The sequence below is a fragment of the Ranitomeya imitator genome, chromosome 5 (assembly GCF_032444005.1).
Source record: "Ranitomeya imitator isolate aRanImi1 chromosome 5, aRanImi1.pri, whole genome shotgun sequence".
In the NCBI taxonomy this organism is placed as follows: domain Eukaryota; kingdom Metazoa; phylum Chordata; class Amphibia; order Anura; family Dendrobatidae; genus Ranitomeya; species Ranitomeya imitator.
The window spans coordinates 351,563,272-351,586,172 of record NC_091286.1 but is presented as its reverse complement, the minus strand read 5'-3'; the positions used below and the strand labels follow the sequence as shown (position 1 = coordinate 351,586,172).

General features: G+C 43.0%; 1 protein-coding gene across 2 annotated transcripts in view; it reads right to left on the bottom strand.

Annotated features, from left to right (window-relative positions):
- The window catches only part of PHIP (pleckstrin homology domain interacting protein), a 298,049-nt gene that overhangs the window by 44,151 nt on the left and 230,997 nt on the right, over positions 1 to 22,901 (bottom strand). Inside the window, exons 29-32 of one of the 2 annotated variants that reach the window (XM_069726464.1) lie at positions 18,315 to 18,376; positions 17,949 to 18,104; positions 17,748 to 17,868; positions 17,527 to 17,652 (exon numbers count right to left, since the gene is read on the bottom strand). In XM_069726464.1, coding sequence (XP_069582565.1) covers positions 17,527 to 17,652; positions 17,748 to 17,868; positions 17,949 to 18,104; positions 18,315 to 18,376 — 465 coding nt within the window. The remainder of the gene's footprint in view (positions 1 to 17,526; positions 17,653 to 17,747; positions 17,869 to 17,948; positions 18,105 to 18,314; positions 18,377 to 22,901) is intronic. The other variant, XM_069726465.1, reaches the window with a different exon arrangement.

The window sequence follows — 22,901 nt, the reverse complement described above, 5'->3', positions numbered from 1 at the left end:
AATCCGGACAAAAAACACTGGAAATCCGCGGTAAATCCGCAGGTAAAACGCAGTGCCTTTTACCCGCGGATTTTTCAAAAATGGTGCTGAAAAATCTCATACGAATCCGCAACGTTGGCACATAGCCTTAGGGCTAGGGTTTGGTTGGAATTAGGGTTGTGGTTAGGGTTAGGGGTGTGTTGGGGTTACGGGTGTGTTGGGGTTAGGGTTGTGAATAGGGTTACGGCTACAGTTGGGATAAGGGTTAGGGGTGTGTTGGAGTTAGAATTGAGGGGTTTCCACTGTTTAGGCACATCAGGGGGTCTCCAAACGCAACATGGCGCCACCATTCATTCCAGCCAATCTTGTATTCAAAAAGTCAAATGGTGCTCCCTCACTTCCGAGCCCCGACGTGCACCAAAACAGTGGTTTACCCCCACATATGGGGTACCAGCATACTCAGGACAAACTGCGCAACAATTACTGGGGTCCAATTTATCCTGTTACCCTTGTGAAAATAAAGAAATGCTTGCTAAAACATCATTTTTGAGGAAAGAAAAATGATTTTTTATTTTCACGGCTCTGCGTTGTAAACGTCTGTGAAGCACTTGGGGGTTCAAAGTGCTCACCACATATCTAGATAAGTTCCTTGGGGGGTCTAGTTTCTAAAATGGGGTCACTTGTGGGGGGTTTCTACTGTTCAGGCACACCAGGGGCTCTGCAAACGCAATGTGACGCCCAAAGTCTGCATTTCAAAAGTCACTACTTCCCTTCTGAGCCCCGACGTGTGCCCAAACAGTGGTTTACCCCCACACATGGGGTATCAGCGTACTCAGGAGAAACTGGACAACAACTTTTGGTGTCCAATTTCTCCTGTAACCCTTGGGAAAATAAAAAATTCTGGGCTAAATAATTATTTTTGAGGAAAGAAAACGTATTTATTATTTTCACGGCTCTGCATTATAAACTTCTATGAAGCACTTGGGGGTTCAAAGTGCTCACCACACATCTAGATAAGTTCCTTTCGGGGTCTAGTTTCCAAAATGGGGTCACTTGTGGGGGGTTTCTACTGTTTAGGCACATCAGGGGCTCTGCAAACGCAACGTGACGCCCGCAGAGGATTCCATCAAAGTCTGCATTTCAAAATGTCACTACTTCACTTCCGAGCCCCGGCATGTGCCCAAACAGTGGTTTACCCCCACATATGGGGTATCAGCGTACTCAGGAGAAACTGGACAACAACTTTTGGGGTCAAATTTCTCCTGTTACCCTTGGGAAAATAAAAAATTGCAGGCTAAAAGATCATTTTTGAGAAAATAATTTATTTTTTTTTTATTTTTGTGGCTCTGCGTTATAAACTTCTGTGAAGCACTTGGGGGTTCAAAGTCCTCACCACACATCTAGATTAGTTCCTTTGGGGGTCTAGTTTCCAAAATAGGGTCATTTCTGGGGGATCTCCAATGTTGAGGCACACAGGGGCTCTCCAAACGTGACATGGTGTCCGCTAATGATTGGAGCTAATTTTCCATTTAAAAAGCCAAATGGCGTGCCATCCCTTCCGAGCCCTGCCGTGCGCCCAAACAGTGGTTTACCCCCACATATGGGGTATCAGCGTACTCAGGACAAACTGGACAACAATATTTAGGGTCCAATTTCTCCTATTATCCTTGGCAAAATAGGAAATTCCAGGCTAAAAAATCATTTTTGAGGAAAGAAAAATTATTTTTTATTTTCATGGCTCTGCGTTATAAACTTCTGTGAAGCACCTGGGGGTTTAAAGTGCTCAATATGCATCTAGATAAGTTCCTTGGGGGGTCTAGTTTCCAAAATGGGGTCACTTGTGGGGGAGCGCCAATGTTTAGGCACACAGGAGCTCTCCAAACGTGACATGGTGTCCGCCAACGATGGAAATAATTTTTCATTCAAAAAGTCAAATGGCGCTCCTTCCCTTCCGAGCCTTACCATGTGCCCAAACAGTGGTTTACCCCCACATATGAGGTATCGGCGTACTCCGGAGAAATTGCCCAACACATTTTAGGATCCATTTTATCCTGTTGCCCATGTGAAAATGAAAAAATTGAGGCTAAAAGAATTTTTTTGTGAAAAAAAAGTACTTTTTCATTTTTACGGATTAATTTGTGAAGCACCTGGGGGTTCAAAGTGCTCACTATGCATCTAGATAAGTTCCTTGGGGCGTCTAGTTTCCAAAATGGGGTCACTTGTGGGGGAGCTCCAATTTTTAGGCACACGGGGGCTTTCCAAACGTGACATGGTGTCCGCTAAAGAGTGGAGCCAATTTTTGATTCAAAAAGTCAAATGGCGCTCCTTCCCTTCCAAGCCCTGCCGTGCGCCCAAACAGTGGTTTACCCCCACATATGAGGTATCAGCGTACTCAGGACAAATTGGACAACAACTTTCGTGGTTCAGTTTCTCCTTTTACCATTGGGAAAATAAAAAAATTGTTGCTAAAAGATAATTTTTGTGACTAAAAAGTTAAATGTTCATTTTTTCCTTCCATGTTGCTTCTGCTGCTGTGAAGCACCTGAAGGGATAATAAACTTCTTGAATGTGGTTTTGAGTACCTTGAGGGGTGCAGTTTTTAGAATGGTGTCACTTTTGGGTATTTTCAGCCATATAGACCCCTCAAACTGACTTCAAATGTGAGGTGGTCCCTAAAAAAAATGGTTTTGTAAATTTCGTTGTAAAAATGACAAATCGCTGGTCAAATTTTAACCCTTATAACTTCCTAACAAAAAAAAATTTTGTTTCCAAAATTGTGCTGATGTAAAGTAAACATGTGGGAAATGTTATTTATTAACTATTTTGTGTCACATATCTCTCTGGTTTAACAGAATAAAATTTCAAAATGTGAAAATTGCGAAATTTTTTCGCCAAATTTCCGTTTTTATCACAAATAAACGCAGAATTTATTGACCTAAATTTACCACTAACATGAAGCCCAATATGTCACGAAAAAACAATCTCAGAACCGCTAGGATCCGTTGAAGCGTTCCTGAGTTATTACCTCATAAAGGGACACTGGTCAGAATTGCAAAAAACGGCAAGGTCTTTAAGGTCAAAATAGGCTGGGTCATGAAGGGGTTAATGACCGAGCCAATTTTTACAATTCTGACCACTGTCACTTCATGAGGTTACAGCTCTGGAACACTTCAACGTATCTCACCGATTCGGAGATTGTTTATTCGTGACATAATGTACTTCATATTAGTGATAAAATTTCTTCAATACAACTTGCATTTATTTATGAAAAAAATGGAAAATTGGCAAAAAAATTTGCAATTTTCAAACTTTAAATATTTGTACCCTTAAATCAGAGTGTTTTGTCACACAAAATAGTTAACAACATTTCCCGCATGTGAACTTTACATCAGAACAAATTTGTAAACTTTTTTTTTTTTTGTTAGGACGTTATAAGGATTAAAAGTTGACCAGCGAATTCTTATTTTTCCAACAAAATTTATTCACATTCAAGGTGGTTATTAACTCTTCAGGTGCTTCACGAGAACTAAAGCAATGTGGAAGGAAAAAAAATGAACATTTTACTTTGTTCACAAAAAATTTACTTTGGAACCAATTTTTTTTCATTTTCACAAGGGTATCAGGAGAAAATGAACCACAAAATTTCTTGTGCAATTTCTCCTGAGGACGCAGATACCCCATAAGTGGGGGGAAAGCCACTGTTTGGGTGCATGGCAGGGCTCAGAAGGGAGGGAGCAAAACTGGCTGGAATCAATGGTGGGCGCCATGTCGCGTTTGGAGACCCCCTGATGTACCTAAACAGTGGAAACCTCCCAATTCTAACTCCAACCCTAACCACAATCCTAACCCCAACACACCCCTCACCCTAGTCATAACCCTAACTGTAGCCCCTAGCCCTAAGCTCTAGCCCAAACCCTAGCTGTAGTCCAAACCCTAGCTGTAGTCCAAACCCTAAACCTAGCTCTAGCCCTACCCTGCCCTAAACGAAAAATGGAATACATTTTTTTATTTTATCATTTGTACCTAACTAAGGGGGTGGTAAAGGGGGATTTGATTTACAATTTTTTTTTATTTTGATCATTGTAATAGAGTCGTCTATCCACTTATTTCTCAGCGCCGTTAAAAAGTGGCACTGAGGAATAAGTACTCTTAACTGCCGCCGTTAAAAGGCGTATGGGCGATCGTTAAGGGGTTAAGTAACAATCAAGTTATAATATCCATATGGTGTATGTGGTTTAAACCCTGCATCAAACCTTATACCCCCTGCTATGTATAGGTACACAGGGAGGACATATACAAATACACATTTCCATCCCTTAGACCATTCCTTCGTCACTGATGCGGAATATAATTTTCTCCTAATAGTGGTTTCATGTATATACTTACCTCTGATGGTTATTCTGTGCGCATGCGCGTACCCCGCGCGCATCCCAGGGGTATCTACCGAAAGGGGGGGGGGGGGCTCTGGTCATGTGATCAGTCTTGTGTCCACATGACCTACATGGGCGTTTATTTCAGGTTGTGTGACCAGACCACCTCCCTTGATATAGTCTCAGGATGTACCCCTGCTGATTGGTGGGTGTTCCAATATGGAACCAGACGAGGTCACACCCCTTGGCAGATGTCATTAGTTTACTCTGCCGAGCCATGCAGACATTAGAAAACAAGCACCCTTGATTGTGGTAAGCTAGAGATGGGCGGTATTTATTTCACATTCACATAGGGTAGTTCCACCTAGACCCTGAATTAGGTATGCATGATTGATTAGAAACCTTGTGTGTCCACATATGGGGATTGGCTGCACTATAATATAAAGAGTTGCCCATGTCAGTCTCATGTCACTCCGGAAGAAGGCTACACATCCGAAACGTGCGTCGGTCCTTAGGTGTGCCTCATTTTCCTAAACAGGTATCCATTTACTCTGTATTTCAGGTTTCCTTGGTATAATCTGACTAGACATCTAGTTTAGCGTTTACTTCCTGAGGATTTGTTCCATAAGGGATTACAAATGAGGTTGTTTTTTCATTCTTAGTTAACCTCTTTAAGACTAAGCCCTTTTTCGTTTTTGCATTGGTTTTTCGCTCCCCTTCTTCCCAGAGCCATAACTTTTTATTTTTCTGTCACTATGGCCATGTGAGAGCTTGTTTTCTGAGGGACAAGTTGTACTTTTGAACGACATCATTGGTTTTACTATACAGTGTACTCAAAAACGGGAAAAATTCCAAGTGCGGTGAAATTGCAAAACAAGTGCAATTTCACAACGGTTTTTTGGATTTAAATTTTACCATGTTCACCAGATACTAAAACGGACCTGCCATTATTTTTATTATTATAGCGCAATTTATTCCATGGTGCTTTACATGTGAGGAGGGGTATACATAATAAAAACAAGTACAGTAATCTTAAACAATACAAGTCACGACTGGCACAGGAGGAGAGAGGACCCTGCCCGCGAAGGGCTCACACTATATAATGATTCTCCAGGTCATTACGAGTTCACAGAAACCAAACATATATAGGTTCTTTTTTATTTAACCCCTTTACCCCCAAGGGTGGTTTGCACGTCAATGACCAGGCCAATTTTTACAATTCTGACCACTGTCCCTTTATGAGGTTATAACTCCGAAACGCTTCAACGGATCCTGGTGATTCTGACATTGTTTTCTCGTGACATATTGTACTTCATGATAGTGGTAAAATTTCTTTGATAGTACCTGCGTTTATTTGTGAAAAAAACGGAAATTTGGCGAAAATCTTGAAAATTTCGCAATTTTCAAACTTTGAATTTTTATGCAATTAAATCACAGAGATATGTCACACAAAATACTTAATAAGTAACATTTCCCACATGTCTCCTTTACATCAGCATAATTTTGGAACCAATTTTTTTTTTGTTAGGGAGTTATAAGGGTTAAAAGTTGACCAGCAATTTCTCATTTTTACAACACCATTTTTTTTTAGGGACCACGTCTCATTTGAAGTCATTTTGAGGGGTCTATATGATAGAAAATGCCCAAGTGTGACACCATTCTAAAAACTGCACCCCTCAAGGTGCTCAAAACCACATTCAAGAAGTTTATTAACCCTTCAGGTGTTTAATAGGAATTTTTGGAATGTTTAAATAAAAATGAACATTTAACTTTTTTACACAAAAAATTTACTTCAGCTCCAATTTGTTTTATTTTACCAAGGGTAACAGCAGAAATTGGACCCAAAAAGTTGTTGTCCAATTTGTCCTGAGTACGCTGATACCCCATATGTGGCAGTAAACCACTGTTTGGGCGCATGGGAGAGCTCGGAAGGGAAGGAGCGCTATTTGACTTTTCAATGCAAAATTGACAGGAATTGAGATGGGACGCCATGTTGCGTTTGGAGAGCCACTGATGTGCCTAAACATTGAAACCCCCCACAAGTGACACCATTTTGGAAAGTAGACCCCCTAAGGAACTTATCTGGATGTGTGGTGAGCACTTTGACCCACCAAGTGCTTCACAGAAGTTTATAATGCAGAGCCATAAAAATAAAACAAAATTTTTTTCCCACAAAAATTATTTTTTAGCCCCCAGTTTTGTATTTTCCCTAGGGTAACAGGAGAAATTGGACCCCAAAAGTTGTTGTCCAATTTGTCCTGAGTACGCTGATACCCCATATGTGGGGGGGAACCACCGTTTGGGCGCATGGGAGGGCTCGGAAGGGAAGGAGCGCCATTTGGAATGCAGACTTAGATGGAATGGTCTGCAGGCGTCACATTGCGTTTGCAGAGCCCCTAATGTACCTAAACAGTAGAAACCCCCCACAAGTGACACCATTTTGGAAAGTAGACCCCCTAAGGAACTCATCTTGATGTGTTGTGAGAGCTTTGAACCCCCAAGTATTTCACTACAGTTTATAACGCAGAGCCATGCAAATAAAAAATATTTTTTTTTCCACACAAATTATATTTTAGCCCCCAGTTTTGTATTTTTCCAAGGTTAGCAGGAGAAATTGGACCCTAAATGTTGTTGTCCAATTTGTCCTGAGTACGCTGATACCCGATATGTGGGGGGGAACCACCGTTTGGGCGCATGGGAGGGCTCGGAAGGGAAGGAGCATCATTTGGAATGCAGACTTAGATGGATTGGTCTGCAGGCGTCACATTGCGTTTGCAGAGCCCCTAATGTACCTAAACAGTAGAAACCCCCCACAAGTGACCCCATATTGGAAACTAGACCCCTCAATGAACTTATCTAGATGTGTTGTGAGAACTTTGAACCCCCAAGTGTTTCACTACAGTTTATAACGCAGAGCCGTGAAAATAAAAAATCTTTTTGTTTTCCCACAAAAATTATTTTTTAGCCCCCAGTTTTGTATTTTCCCAAGGGTAACAGGAGAAATTGGTCCACAAAAGTTGTTGTCCAATTTGTCCTGAGTACGCTGATACCCCATATATTGGGGTAAACCCCTGTTTGGGCACAAAGGGAAGGAGCTCTGTTTTACTTTTTCAACGCAGAATTGGCTGGAATTGAGATCGGACGCCATGTCGTGTTTGGAGAGCCCCTGATGTGCCGAAACAGTGGAAACCCCCCAATTATAACTGAAACCCTAATCCTAAACACACCCCTAACCCTAATTCCAACGGTAACCCTAACCACACCTCTAACCCTGACACACCCCTAACCCTAATCCCAACCCTATTCCCAACTGTAAATGTAATCTAAACCCTAACCCTAACTTTAGCCCCAACCCTAACTGTAGCCCCAACCCTAACCCTAACCCTAGCCCTAACTCTAGCCCTAACCCTAGCCCTAACCCTAGCCCTAATGGGAAAATGGAAATAAATACATTTTTTTTTATTTTTCCCTAACTAAGGGGGTGATGAAGGGGGGTTTGATTTACTTTTATAGCGAGTTTTTTAGCGGATTTTTATGATTGGCAGCCGTCACACACTGAAAGACCCTTTTTATTGCAAAAAATATTTTTTGCAATACCACATTTTGAGAGCTATAATTTTTCCATATTTTGGTCCACAGAGTCATGTGAGGTCTTGTTTTTTGCGGGACGAGTTGACGTTTTTATTGAAAACATTTTTGGGTACGTGACATTTTTTGATCGCTTTTTATTCCGATTTTTGTGAGGAAGAATGACCAAAAGCCAGCTATTCATGAATTTCTATTGGGGGAGGCGTTTATACCGTTCCGCGTTTGGTAAAATTGATAAATCAGTTTTATTCTTCGGGTCAGTACGATTACAGCGATACCTCATTTATATCATTTTTTTATGGTTTGGCGCTTTTATACGATAAAAACTATTTTACAGAAAAAATAATTATTTTTGCATCGCTTTATTCTCAGGACTATAACTTTTTTATTTTTTTGCTGATGATGCTGTATGGCGGCTCTTTTTTTGCGGGACAATATGACGCTTTCAGCGGTACCATGGTTATTTATATCTGTCCTTTTGATCGCGTGTTATTCCACTTTTTGTTCGGCGGTATGATAATAAAGCGTTGTTTTTTGCCTCTTTTTTTTTTTTTTTTCTTACGGTGTTTACTGAAGGGGTTAACTAGTGGGACAGTTTTATAGGTCGGATCGTTACGGACGTGGCGATACTAAATATGTGTACTTTTATTGTTTTTTTATTATTATTTAGATGAAGAAATGTATTTATGGGAATAATATTTTTTTTTTTTTTCATTATTTTGGAATATTTTTTTTTATTTTTTTTACACATTTGGAAAAAAATTTTTTTACTTTTTTACTTTGTCCCAGGGGGGGACATCACAGATCAGTGATCTGACAGTTTGCACAGCACTCTGTCAGATCACTGATCTGACATGCAGCGCTGCAGCCTTCACAGTGCCTGTTCTGAGCAGGCTCTGTGAAGCCACCTCCCTCCCTGCAGGACCCGGATCCGCGGCCATCTTGGATCCGGGGCTGGAGGGAGCAGGGAGGGAGGTGAGACCCTCGCAGCAACGCGATCACATCGCGTTGCTCCGGGGGTCTCAGGGAAGCCCGCAGGGAGCCCCCTCCCTGCGCGGTGCTTCCCTGCACCGCCGGCACATCGCGATCATCTTTGATCGCGGTGTGCCAGGGGTTAATGTGCCGGGGGCGGTCCGTGACCGCTCCTGGCACATAGTGCCGGATGTCAGCTGCGATAAGCAGCTGACACCCGGCCGCGATCGGCCGCGCTCCCCCCGTGAGCGCGGCCGATCGGCTATGACGTACTATCCCGTCCAGGGTCAGATAAGCCCAGGGCACCTCGACGGGATAGTACGTCTAAGGTCACAGAGGGGTTAAGTGGCGCGGTGATCGGGTTCCGGTGTCTGCTGTCCCTGACAGCAGACCATCCGTGCACGCAGCCCCGAGTGCCTGCACCGCCCCCCCCAGCATCAGCGATCGCTGTGATTGGCTGGTCAATTCTGACCAGCCAATCACAGCGATTTGACAATAAAGTTTAAAAAAAAAAAAAAAAAAGCATGTGACAGGCTGTGATTGATGCTGTGTGACGTCGCACCAATCACAGCCGTCACAGTAGGTGGGGTGATCACCACGTCACCTCACCTGATTAACCCCTATGGCGCTGATTGGCTGAACAATAGCTTCTAGCCAATCAGCGCCAAAGGGGTTAATTTAAAATACCGATCACCGCCCTGCACGCCATCATTCTCTCAGATTTGGCGTGCAGAGCGGTGGTCTAAGCCCCTCTGTCACCTTAGTCAAATAATCCATTGGTGGCCAGTGCGATCGTCCCTGCGATCTCCTGCCTCCAGCTTGTGCTCCAGCTTGTGCTCCAGTGCTGTGTGCTCTCTGCTGCCATCTGCCTGCTGTGTGACTCCTGTGATCACAGCAGCAGCAGCACCTCCCCCACCCCTTTCCCATCCCCCCATCCCTGTTCCAGTACCCCCTCCCTCCCCCACCCTCCAATTGAAATTTTTGCGCACTTTTTTGCGCTTTTTTTCCTGTGCGCGGCGTCCCGCGCAGAGCATTCGTGCTCTTCCTGTGTCCGCAGCGCTCTGATCAGTATCGCTGCTGATCAGAGACTGCGCCACAGGACTTTTTTTTTTTTTTAGTTAGTTAGTGTAGCGGACATTGCAGTCTAAGCGACGTCCGTTTTTTTTTTTTAGAAAAAAAATTGTAGTTAGTACAGTGTAGTTTTAGACGTAACAAGGTAGCGTAGCCGGCGTCAGTGTTTGGTGACGTCCCTCCATCCCTGTTCAAGTACCCCCCCTCCAATTCAATTTTTGCGCACTTTTTTGCGCTTTTTTTCCTGTGCGCGGCGTCCCGCGCAGAGCATTCGTGCTCTTCCTGTGTCCGCAGCGCTCTGATCAGTATCGCTGCTGATCAGAGACTGCGCCACAGGACTTTTATTTTTTAGCTAGTTAGTGTAACGGACTTCGCAGTCTAAGCGACGTCCGATTTTTTTTTTTTTTTCTTTTACAAAAATATAATAGTAGTTAGTACAGTGTAGTCTTAGACGTAGATTAGCTGGTGTCACAGCGTTCGTGACGACCGGTCTTTTTTTTTTTTTTAGAGAAAAAAAAAAATTGTACAGAGTAGTTTAGTGGTAGCGTGTTAGTGTAGCCGGCGTCACAGCGTTAGTGACGACCGATCATCTTTTAGAAAAAAAAAATCGTACTGAGTTTTATAGGTAGGGAGGTAGCGTCTTGTGCATAAAAAAAATCTGCTATCGCCGGATAATCTCTAGTGCATTAGGGGAGCGTACGTCACACTGTTAGTGGCGTTCGCTTTTCTTTTGTAAAAAGAATAATTAGTTGCGTCGTCTAATTTTTAGTGCGTTTGGGAAAAAAAAAATGGCCCATTCGTCAACAAGGCGCTATTCACCAGAGGAGGCTTACGCCATCCTTGCGTCCGACACAGATTCAGCCAGTGAGGAAGATCCCACGTTCCTCCTCCTCCTCCTCCTCATCCTCCTCCTCATCTGGTGAGGAAAGACCCCTAATAAGGCGCCGTAGGACCCAGGCAACTCCTGCAGCAATCGATCCCGTATGGATTGCACCCCCGGAAAATTTTCAGCCCGTCATTCCGGATTTCAGCAGCAGCTCAGGAATCCAGTTTGACACGACTGGCCTCACTGAAATTGATTTCTTCAAATTCTTTTTCAATGATGAAATAATAAATATTATGGTGGCCCAGACGAACCTGTATGCCCAACAATTTTTCACCCAAAATCCCACGTCATTTTATGCCAGATGGACCCCCTTAAATGCAGCAGAGATGATGACATTTTGGGGAATTGTGCTGCATATGGGCCTAATCAAAAAGCCAAAGCTTCGGCAATACTGGAGTACTGACATTCTCTACAGTACACCGGTATTCCGCATGGCCATGAAAAGGACACGATTTGACGCGATCCAAAAATTTTTGCATTTCAGTGATAATGCGCAGTGTCCTCCCCGAGACGATCCAAACTTTGATCGTCTATATAAAATTCGTCCAGTGGTTGAACACTTCAGCAGAAAATTTGCTGAGGCGTACACACCCCAGAGGGACATCGCTATTGATGAATCTCTCGTTCATTTCAAAGGGAGGCTAAAATTCCGACAGTACCTGCCCAGTAAGAGGTCCAGGTACGGAATAAAGTTGTACAAACTGTGCGAGAGTACCTCAGGGTACACCCACAGATTTAGGGTCTACGAGGGTAAGGACACCCAGATTAACCCCCCTGAATGCCCCCCCATCCTGGGGGTGAGTGGGAAAATTGTGTGGGAATTGCTGCACCCACTGCTGGATAAGGGTTATCACCTCTACATTGACAACTTTTACACCAGCATCCCACTCTTCATGGCCCTCTCTGCCAGAGGTACAGCTGCATGTGGCACCGTGCGAAAAAATCAGCGAGGCCTCCCTAAGCCGCTAATTGGGCAAACGCTAAGAAAAGGGGAAAGCAGAGCCAAATGCAGCGACAACATGCTGGTGGTCAAGTATAAGGACAAAAGGGATGTCCTTATCCTGACCACCATACACCGTGACAACAGCACCCTTGTCACTGTTCGTGGGACCACAACACAAGTCCCAAAGCCAGATTGTATCCTGGATTACAATCGGTACATGGGGGGTGTGGATCTCTCAGATCAGGTTCTCCAACCATACAGTGCCATGCGAAAAGCTTACGTATGGTACAAAAAATTGGCCGTGCACATTGTACAGACGGCACTGTACAATGCTTTTGTGCTGTCCCGATCTGCAGGCAATACGGGGACCTTCCTTCAGTTTCAGGAGGTAGTCATCAAGGCCCTAATGTTTGGCACTCAGGGAGGTGAGGGTCCCAGTACTTCTGAATCTGATAGTGCCCGTATTGTCCAAGGTCAACATTTCCCAGGACAGGTTCCCCAAACAGCGAGGACAGGACGATCACAAAAACGGTGCAGAGTATGTTCCAAGAGGGGAATCCGAAAGGACACAATTTACCATTGTGAAACCTGCCCTGAGAAACCTGGCCTTTGCATTAAGGATTGCTTCAAAGCATACCACACGTCCACAAATTAATAAAAATTAGTTTATACCCTGTTGACACAACACACTGTGTAGTTTCCAACATGGGGTCACTTGTGGAGTGAGGCACTTGCAGGTTTACGGTGCTCACCACATATCTAAATAAATTCCTTGGGAGGTCCAGTTTTAAAAATAGGGTCACTTGTGGAGTGAGGCACTTGGAGGTTTACGGTGCTCACCACATATCTAAATAAATTCCTTGGGAGGTCCAGTTTTAAAAATAGGGTCACTTGTGGAGTGAGGCACTTGGAGGTTTACGGTGCTCACCACATATCTAAATAAATTCCTTGGGAGGTCCAGTTTTAAAAATAGGGTCACTTGTGGAGTGAGGCACTTGGAGGTTTACGGTGCTCACCACATATCTAAATAAATTCCTTGGGAGGTCCAGTTTTTAAAATGGTGTCACTTGTGGAGTGAGGCACTTGGAGGTTTACGGTGCTCACCACATATCTAAATAAATTCCTTGGGAGGTCCAGTTTTCAAAATGGGGTCACTTGTGGAGTGAGGCACTTGGAGGTTTACGGTGCTCACCACATATCTAAATAAATTCCTTGGGAGGTCCAGTTTTCAAAATGGGGTCACTTGTGGAGTGAGGCACTTGGAGGTTTACGGTGCTCACCACATATCTAAATAAATTCCTTGGGAGGTCCAGTTTTCAAAATGGGGTCACTTGTGGCGGTTTTCCACTGTTTAGGCACATCAGGGGCTCTGCAAATGCAACGTGACGCCTGCAGACCAATCCATCTAAGTCTGCATTCCAAATGGTGCTCCTTCCCTTCCGAGCTCTGCCATGCGCACAAACAGTGGTTTTTCCCCACATATGGGGTATCAGTGTATTCAGGATAAATTGGTCAACAACTTTAGTGGTCCATTTTCTCCTTTTACACTTGTGAAGATAAAAAAATTGTTGTTAAAAGATCATTTTTGGGAAAAAAATGTGAATTTTTATTTTTACGCCTCTACGTTCTAAACTTTTGTGAAGCACCTGGGGGTTCAATGTGCTCACCACATAGCTAGATAAGTTCCTTGAAGGGTCTAGTTTCCAAAATGGGGTCACTTGTGGTGGTTTTCCACTGTTTAGGCACATCAGGGGCTCTCCAAACGGGACATGGTGTCCAATCTCAATTCCAGCCAATTTTGGTTTGTAAAAGTCAAATGGCGCTCCTTCCCTTCCGAGCCCTGCCGTGTGCCCAAACAGTGGTTTTCCCCCACATATGGGGTATTAGTGTATTCAGGATAAATTGGTCAACAACTTTAGTGGTCCATTTTCTCCTTTTACACTTGTGAAGATAAAAAAATTGTTGTTAAAAGATCATTTTTGGGGGAAAAATGTGAATTTTTATTTTTACGCCTCCACGTTCTAAACTTTTGTGAAGCACCTGGGGATTCAATGTGCTCACCACATAGCTAGATAAGTTCCTTGAAGGGTCTAGTTTCCAAAATGGGGTCACTTGTGGCGGTTTTCCACTGTTTAGGCACATCAGTGGCTCTCCAAACGGGACATGGTGTCCAATCTCAATTCCAGCCAATTTTGGTTTGTAAAAGTCAAATGGCGCTCCTTCCCTTCCGAGCCCTGCCGTGTGCCCAAGCAGTGGTTTTCCCCCACATATGGGGTATCAGTGTATTCAGGATAAATTGGTCAACAACTTTAGTGGTCCATTTTCTCCTTTTACACTTGTGAAGATAAAAAAATTGTTGTTAAAAGATCATTTTTGGGGGAAAAATGTGAATTTTTATTTTTACGCCTCCACGTTCTAAACTTTTGTGAAGCACCTGGGGGTTCAATGTGCTCACCACATAGCTAGATAAGTTCCTTGAAGGGTCTAGTTTCCAAAATGGGGTCACTTGTGGCGGTTTTCCACTGTTTAGGCACATCAGTGGCTCTCCAAACGGGACATGGTGTCCAATCTCAATTCCAGCCAATTTTGGTTTGTAAAAGTCAAATGGCGCTCCTTCCCTTCCGAGCCCTGCCGTGTGCCCAAGCAGTGGTTTTCCCCCACATATGGGGTATCAGTGTATTCAGGATAAATTGGTCAACAACTTTAGTGGTCCATTTTCTCCTTTTACAATTGTGAAGATAAAAAAATTGTTGTTAAAAGATCATTTTTGGGGGAAAAATGTGAATTTTTATTTTTACGCCTCCACGTTCTAAACTTTTGTGAAGCACCTGGGGGTTCAATGTGCTCACCACATAGCTAGATAAGTTCCTTGAAGGGTCTAGTTTCCAAAATGGGGTCACTTGTGGCGGTTTTCCACTGTTTAGGTACATCAGGGGCTCTCCAAACGGGACATGGTGTCCGATCTCAATTCCAGCCAATTTTGGTTTGAAATAGTCAAAAGGCGCTCCTTCCCTTCCGAGCCCTGCCGTGCACCCAGACAGTGGTTTTCTCCCACATATGGGGTATCAGTGTATTCAGAAGGAATTGCACAACAACTTTCGTGGTCCATTTTCTTCTTTTACCCTTGTGAAAATAAAAAAAATGTTGCTAAAAGATCATTATGTGGAAAAAAAAGTTAAATGTTATTTTTTTCCTTCCACATTCCGTTAATTCCTGTGAAGCACCTGAAGGGTTAATAAACTTCTTGAATGTGGTTTTGAGTACCTCGGGGGGTGTAGTTTTTAGAATGGTGTCACTTTTGGGTATTTTAAATCCTATAAGCCTCTCAAAGTGACTTCAAATATGATGTGGTCCCTACAAAAAATGGTTTTATAAAAGTTGATGAAAAAATGAGAAATCGCTGTTTAACTTTTAACCCTTATAACTCCCTAACGAAAAAAAAATTGGTTCCAAAATGTTGCTGATGTAAAGTAGACATGTGGGAAATGTTATTTATTAACTAATTTGTGCGATATGAGTCTCTAATGCAAGGGTATAAAAATTCAAAGTTTAAAAATTGCAAAATTTTCAAAATTTTTGCCAAATTTCCATTTTTTTCACAAATAAACAAAGGTAATATCAAATAAATTTTACCACTATCATGAAGTACAATATGTCACGAGAAAACAATGTCAGAATCGCCAGGATCCATTGAAGCGTTTCAGAGTTATAACCTCATAAAGGGACAGTGGTCAGAATTGTTAAAATTGGCCCTGTCACTTAGGTGAAAACAGGCTTCGGGGTGAAGGGGTTAATAGTCTCCATGGGAGACTAGAAGCTGCAACAACCCGATTGGCTCTGCTACATACAGGCGATGATCAGATCGCCTCTATTTAGTAGAATTATTCACTTGCTATGAGCGCTGACCACCACGCGGCACTCATAGCAATCCAGCAGTGACAACCATAGAGGTCTCCAGGAGACCTCTGGTTGTCATGCCAACCCATCGGTGACCCGCGATCACCTGACGGGGTCACCGATGGGTGGATTTCCGACGTGATTGGAAATGCATGCTAAATACTGCTGTAAGCGTTTGACAGCAGCATTTAACGGGTTAATAACCGAGGGTGGACTAGTACGGTGCATGTCATGAAAGGGTTAACATTGTGTTAGTAAGGTGGTTTGTGGGGAAAAAAACACTGTTAAGGCTACTTTCACACTTCCGTCTTTTGTCCTCCGTCGCAATCCATCGTTATGGGCAAAAAACGGATCCTGCAAATGTGCTTGCAGGATGTGTTTGTTGCCCATACACTTGTATTAGCGACAGATCGCGACGGATGGGCACACGTCTCATCCGTCGTGCGATGGATCCGTCGTGTTTTGGCGGACGCGACGCACAAAAAACGCTACATGTAACTTTTTTGTGCGACATGTCCGCCATTTTCGACTGCGCGGCCGAAACTCCACCCCCTCCTCCCCGGACTGCAGAATGGGCAGCGGATGCGGTGAAAAACTGCATCCGCTGCCCACGTCTTGCAGTTATTTCACAACGTCCGTCGGCCCGACACATTGCGACGGGCCTGTACCGATGGAAGTGTGAAAGTAGCCTTAGACTGCATATATTTCAACAACTGCAATCATGACCTATGGGACAGTGGCGCCACCTTATGGTTTCCCACTTTTTAATGCTCGTGGTTTTTATCTTTTTTGTTTTGTCCAAGATTAATAAAAATGTATTTTCTTTTTCATTGTTTTGTCTACATTTTGGTTCTTGTGTAAAAATGTTCCTATAAGATTACATTTTCATATGTACTGAACCATGCAGGTATTTAGTCTGGCATATCATCAGTCACATTTTATGTAGATAATGATGCTGTGTTTGTGGTCATTTTTGCTGATGCTCTCAGATGAGGTTGCAAAAGCCTGTTGACAGATTCCTTTTAAATCAACGAATTATCAGATTATCAAGAACTTCAAAGAGAGACATTTAATTGTTGTGTGAAAGGCTTTGGGCAGCCCAATAAAGTCCATCAAGTGCCAGGGCAGTGTTCTAAAGAGACTTCAGCTACAGGATTGGTTCAACATTAGTGCAGAGCTTGCTTAGGAATGGCAGCAGGTAGCCGTCAGTGCATTTGCACAGTGAAGCGAAGGAGGCGGGCCTGTTTTAAAGAAGGGCACCAACATATTTTTTTCTCCAAGAAAAATATCAAGGTCGGACTTACATTTTGCAGAAACGCTTTTAATTGTCCTTCAATAAACGTAGAAATATCTGGCTACAAATCTATAATCAGTGAAGCAGCAAACTTTGTTTCAATCGCAAAACAATTGGCCACAACTGTAGTATAGGCTAATAATTTTGTAACCTGAAGCTTTTCATTGGAACTATTCACTAGGTAATCCTTCGCCTCTTTTCTCTGCAAACTCAGAGCTGACCTTTCGGTCCTTGTTTACAAGCGGTCTACATGTTACCGCTGCATCAAGTCAGTGGCTATAGCGGTCACATGGGGTAACGCCAAGCAAAGGGAGTCATGATGCCTTAAGTGGCCATCGGAGTAGCAATGGATGCACATGGGCGACTATGCCTTCTTTTATTATTTAAATTACCTGACTGCCCACTTTACCTTTTGAGAGGAAAACTCCTGTAATGTAATTGGTACAATGTATTACATCAATTTTGAGCTATTTGAAGTACTATGAAAGTCGATACATTCTATGCTAAGAATATCAAATATACTTACTTTATGAAGTACAATAAAATATCGGTGACAAACTTTGCAGATTCAACAATTGGGCTTCCAGGCTCATTAAACGTGCGAGTGTTATGCTCTATGTATCGCACTTCCCACATGAGAGAAGAGACACGCCTGGAAAAATAACAAATGTTTTCTGAATCAGTTTCATTTGTGAACTTTTGTTCTCTTATCCCATTTAATATTAAAACTCTATATAGAAAATTCACCTGTAAAATCTGTTCTCTAGTCGCTCTTTGATTGTACTGAGATCAGTTGGATAGGCCACTACAGTACTGTACATAGGATAAGCTTGAAGGTCCACAGGAGCCACAAAGGCAGCAGCGATATCTAAATGATGAAGAAATTTTTTTTTAAAAATTCATGTATCAGATAAATACGATATGAGATGCTACCCCTTTAGTAATTACCTAGAGTCATCAGCTGGTTAATTCCACGAATGATTCTTTCACATTCTTCATCTCTGCTTCTACTTCCCCATTCTCCATCGAGGGGTCTGTACAGCAACGATCGAACCTCAGTTTCTGTCAAAGGAACGCTGGTACCCAGCTCATCAGGAAACACTGCTAATTGCAATAAGACACAGCAAAAATGAACTCCATTAATTAGGATTCAATGGCATACATCAGTTAACTGATGCCTTTGGTTAAAAAAAAAAATCAATCTAAAATTGAAAGATGTATTATATATTCTCCATTATGGATTTTTTTAATAGCGGTAGATTGAGAATTTAAAAAGATTTAGCAATTTAAGTTTTTTTTTGGTAAAATACAAACCGTTATTGGGTATTACTTCCATGTCCCAAGGGCTCATCTTCTCAGTATCACCATTGTCCCAACTATAGGAGAAAGAAAAAAAAATGGTTGACAAGCAATAAATGTACAAAATGCAACTTAACATATACATACATATAAACAAAATTGTGAATTGTGTCAGTCTTAGGCTACGTGCACACTTTGAGTATTTGATTTCAGAAATTTCTACAACATTTCTTCTTCTCTAGCAATAGAAAATAAGTGTGAATTTTGCATGCGTCTTTGTACAGCAATGAATGCTTTTTGGAGCTAAATAAACAATTCCCAGAGCCATAACTTTTTAATTTTTTGGTCAATATGGCCATGTGAGGGCTTGTTTTTTTGCTGGGCGAGTTGTACTTTTGAATGACACCATTGTTTTTAACATATTGTGTACTGGAAAACAGGAAAAAAAATTTCAAGTGTGGTGAAATTGCAAAAAAAAAATTGCAGTCCCACTGTTTTTTGTTTTGCTTTTTTACTAAATACTAAATGTTCTCTAAATACTGAAACTGTCCTGCCATTATGATTCTCCAGGTCATTACAAGTTCATACTAGAAGCGGATAGGATCAGGCTCATCCACTGTTAAGGTACCTTCACACATAACGATATTGTTAACGATATCGTTGAATTTTGTGACATAGCAACGATATCGTTAATGAAATCGTTATGTGTGACAGCGACCAACGATCAGGCCCCTGCTGGGAGATCGTTGGTCGCTGAACAAAGTCCAGAACTTTGTTTCGTCGCTGGATCTCCCGCGGACATCGCTGGATCGGCATGTGTGACACCGATCCAGTGATGTCTTCACTGGTAACCAGGGTAAACATCGGGTAACTAAGCGCAGGGCCGCGCTTAGTAACCCGATGTTTACCCTGGTTACCATCCTAAAAGTAAAAAAACAAACAGTACATACTTACCTACCGCTGTCTGTCCCCGGCGCTCTGCTCTGCTCTCCTCCTGCACTGGCTGTGAGCGTCGGTCAGCTGGAAAGCAGAGCGGTGACGTCAACGCTCTGCTTTCCGGCCGCTGTGCTCACACAGACAGTACAGGAGGAGTGCAGAGCAGAGCGCCGGGGACAGACAGCGGTAGGTAAGTATGTACTGTTTGTTTTTTTTACTTTTAGGATGGTAACCAGGGTAAACATCGGGTTACTAAGCGCGGCCCTGCGCTTAGTTACCCGATGTTTACCCTGGTTACCGGCATCGTTGGTCGCTGGAGAGCGGTCTGTGTGACAGCTCTCCAGCGACCAAACAGCGACGCTGCAGCGATCCGGATCGTTGCCGGTATCGCTGCAGCGTCGCTTAATGTGAAGGGGCCTTTAGGTGCTCAGGGGTAAAACGGTAAGACAATACAAAAGATCTAACCCTGGCACACTCCAAAAACATGAAGACAGAACTGTTGCTTTCAAAGTTTTTTTTAATATATCTTGTGCAAAAGACAATGGTTTCCAACGTTTCGGCTAAGGCACGAGCCTTCGTCAGGAAGACAATCTTATGGTAGCTTTATTGTATGTAGGTCCTAGGCTCTCAGATTGCCTTGTGGAAGTCTGTCAAAAGTGGTCGTGATTGGAAATAAATGAAACTGTTCACACCCATAGTGGACTATCCTTTGCTATCAATTGCTAGGAAAAAACAGATGTATTGATGTAGACTTAGCCTTTATATCTTTCAAAAGTAATAGAACGCACATAAGGTATTGTAAGAAGTAGTTAGACCACAATGAGCCTTATTCACTGTTCATAGGGAAGGCTGCAGTTGGCATGTGGCTCCCACCCTGTGCCCTTGTTAGTGACTGCTTCACTGTGAAACCATTTTGGAAACTAGATCTAGATGTGTGGTGAGCACTTTGAACCCCCAAGTTCTTCACAGAAGTTTATAACGTGGAGCCGTGAAAATAAAAAATCGTATTTTTTCCACAAAAATGATCATCTTGCCCCCAAATGTTTATTTTCACAAGAGTAACAGGAGAAATTAGACCACGAAAGTTGTTGTGCAATTTGTCCTGAGTATGCAGATACCCCATACGTGGGGGTAAACCACAGTTTGGGCGCATGGCAGAGCTTGGAAGAGAAGGAGTGCCGTTTGACTTTTTCAATGCAGAATTGGCTGGAATTGAGATCGGACGCCATGTCGCGTTTGGAGAGTCCCTGATGTGCCTAAACAGTGGAAAACCCCCACAAGTGACACCATTTTGTAAACTAGACCCCCTAAGGAACATTTCTAGATGTGTGGTGAGCACTTTAACCCCCCAAGTGCTTCACAGAAGTTTATAACACTGAGCCGTAAAAATAAAAAAAATCTTTTTTTCCTCAAAAATGATTTTTTAGCCCGCAATTTTTTATTTTCACAAGGTTAACAGGAGAAATTGGACCCCAAAAGTTGCTGTCCAGTTTGTCCTGAATATGCCGATACCTCATATGTGGGGGGACAACGGTTTCAGCACACATCAGGGTTCGGAAGGGAAGTAGTGACGCTTTAAAATGCAAACTTTGATGGAATGGTCTGTGGGCGTCATGTTGCATTTGCAGAGCTCCTGACATACCGAAACAATAGAAACCTCCCACAAGCGACCCCATTTTGGAAACTAGACTCCCCCCCCCCCCCCCAAGGAGCTTATCTAGATGTGTGGTGAGCACTATGAACAGAAGTTTATAACGTTGAGCCATGAAAATAAAAAAAATCATTTTTTTTCCACAAAAATGATTTTTCACCCCCAAATTTTTACTTTCACAAGGGTAACAGGAGAAATTGGACCCCAAAAGTTGTTGTTGAATTTGTCCTGAGTACGCTAATACCCCATATGTGGGAGAAAACAACTGTATGGGCACACGTCGGGCTCGGAAGGGAAGTAGTGATGTTTTGGAATGCAGACTTTGATGGAATGGTGTGCGGGTGTCATGTTGCATTTGCAGAGCCACTGATGTTCCTAAACAGTACAAACCCCCCACAAGTGACCCCATTTTATAAACTAGATCCCCCCCAAGGAGCTTATCTAGATGTGTGGTGAGCACTTCGAATGCCCAAGTGCTTCACAGAAATTTGAAGCAGAGCCGTCAAAATAAATTTTTTCCACAAAAATGATTTTTTAGCCCCCAATTTTTAAAAAATGTTCCCAAAGGTAACAGGAGAAACTGGACCCCCAAAAGTTGTTGTCCAATTTGTCCCGAGTACGCTGATGTCCCATATGTGGGGGTAAACCACTGTTTGGGCGCACGGCAGAGCACGGAAGGGAGGGAGCACCATTTGACTTTTTGAACACAAAATTGGCTGGAATCAATGGTGGAGCCATGTTGCGTTTGGAGACCCCCTGATGTACCTAAACAGTGGAAACCCCACAATTCTAACTCCAACCCTAACCCTAATTCCAACACTAACCACAAACCTAACCCTAATCCCAACCATAACCCTAATCCCAAACCTAACCCTAATCTCAACCCAAACCCTAATTCAAACCCTAATCCCAACCCTAACCCTAGTGCATGCGCCCGCCATTTTCTTACCGGAGAAAGACGCCAGCGGCCGTGAGTGGAAGCAGCAGGACCCAGGGGCACCGGGAGACACTGGTATCGGGGACCCTATTTTTCGGTCCTCTGATGTGCGATCACATCAGAGGACAGAGACATTAAATGGCACATCGGACTTTTTTTTATTTTTTTTTGGGGGGGGGGGGGGGGGGGGTGCGGTCGCCGTTATACAGTTAATACCGGCGATCGCAAAACAGTTAGTGGCTCTCCCTGTTCACATCCTATCAGATAAAGCCACTACTGTGAATTGAATCAACCATCAAGATGGAACTCAGTCGTATAGCCATCACCGAGACCTCACAGATTCTAGCCTTGGAAGAACAAGAATTCCTCCAAGCTTGGTGCTCCGCACACTTGCTTTGGACTACTGAAGGGCGGATTTCCTAAGCCACAATGGGCTATCTGCAAGAAAGTGGTCTCTCCACTCGGAAGTCTTCTTTCAGATTGGAGTGCCTCATCGGAAACCAGACATCGACCCGATACCATTTACAGTGGGTGCAGAAAGTATTCATACCCCTTTAAATCTTTCACTCTGTTTCATTGCAGCCATTTGGTAAATTCCAAAAAGTTCTTTTTTTTTTCCTCATTAATGTACACTCTTGCATCCCACCTTGACTGAAAAATAACAGAAATGTAGCAATTTTTGCTAATTTATTATAAAAGAAAAACTAAAACATCAAAGTCATAAGTATTCAGACCCATTGCTCAGTATTGAGTAGAAGCACCCTTTTGAGCTAGTACAGCCATGAGTCTTTCTTGGGAATGATGCAACAAGTTTTCACACCAGGATTTGGGGATCCTCCACCATTCTTCCTTGCAGATCCTCTCTAGTTCCGTCAGGTTGGATGGTGAACATTGATGGACAGCCATTTTCTGGTCTCTCCAGAGATGCTCAATTGGGTTTAGGTCAGGGCTCTGGCTGGGCCAGTCAAGAATGGTCACAGTTGTTCTGAAGCCACTCCTTTGTTATTTTAGCTGTGTGCTTAGGGTTATTGTGTTATTGGAAGGTGAACCATTGGCCAAGTCTGAGGTCTAGAGTACT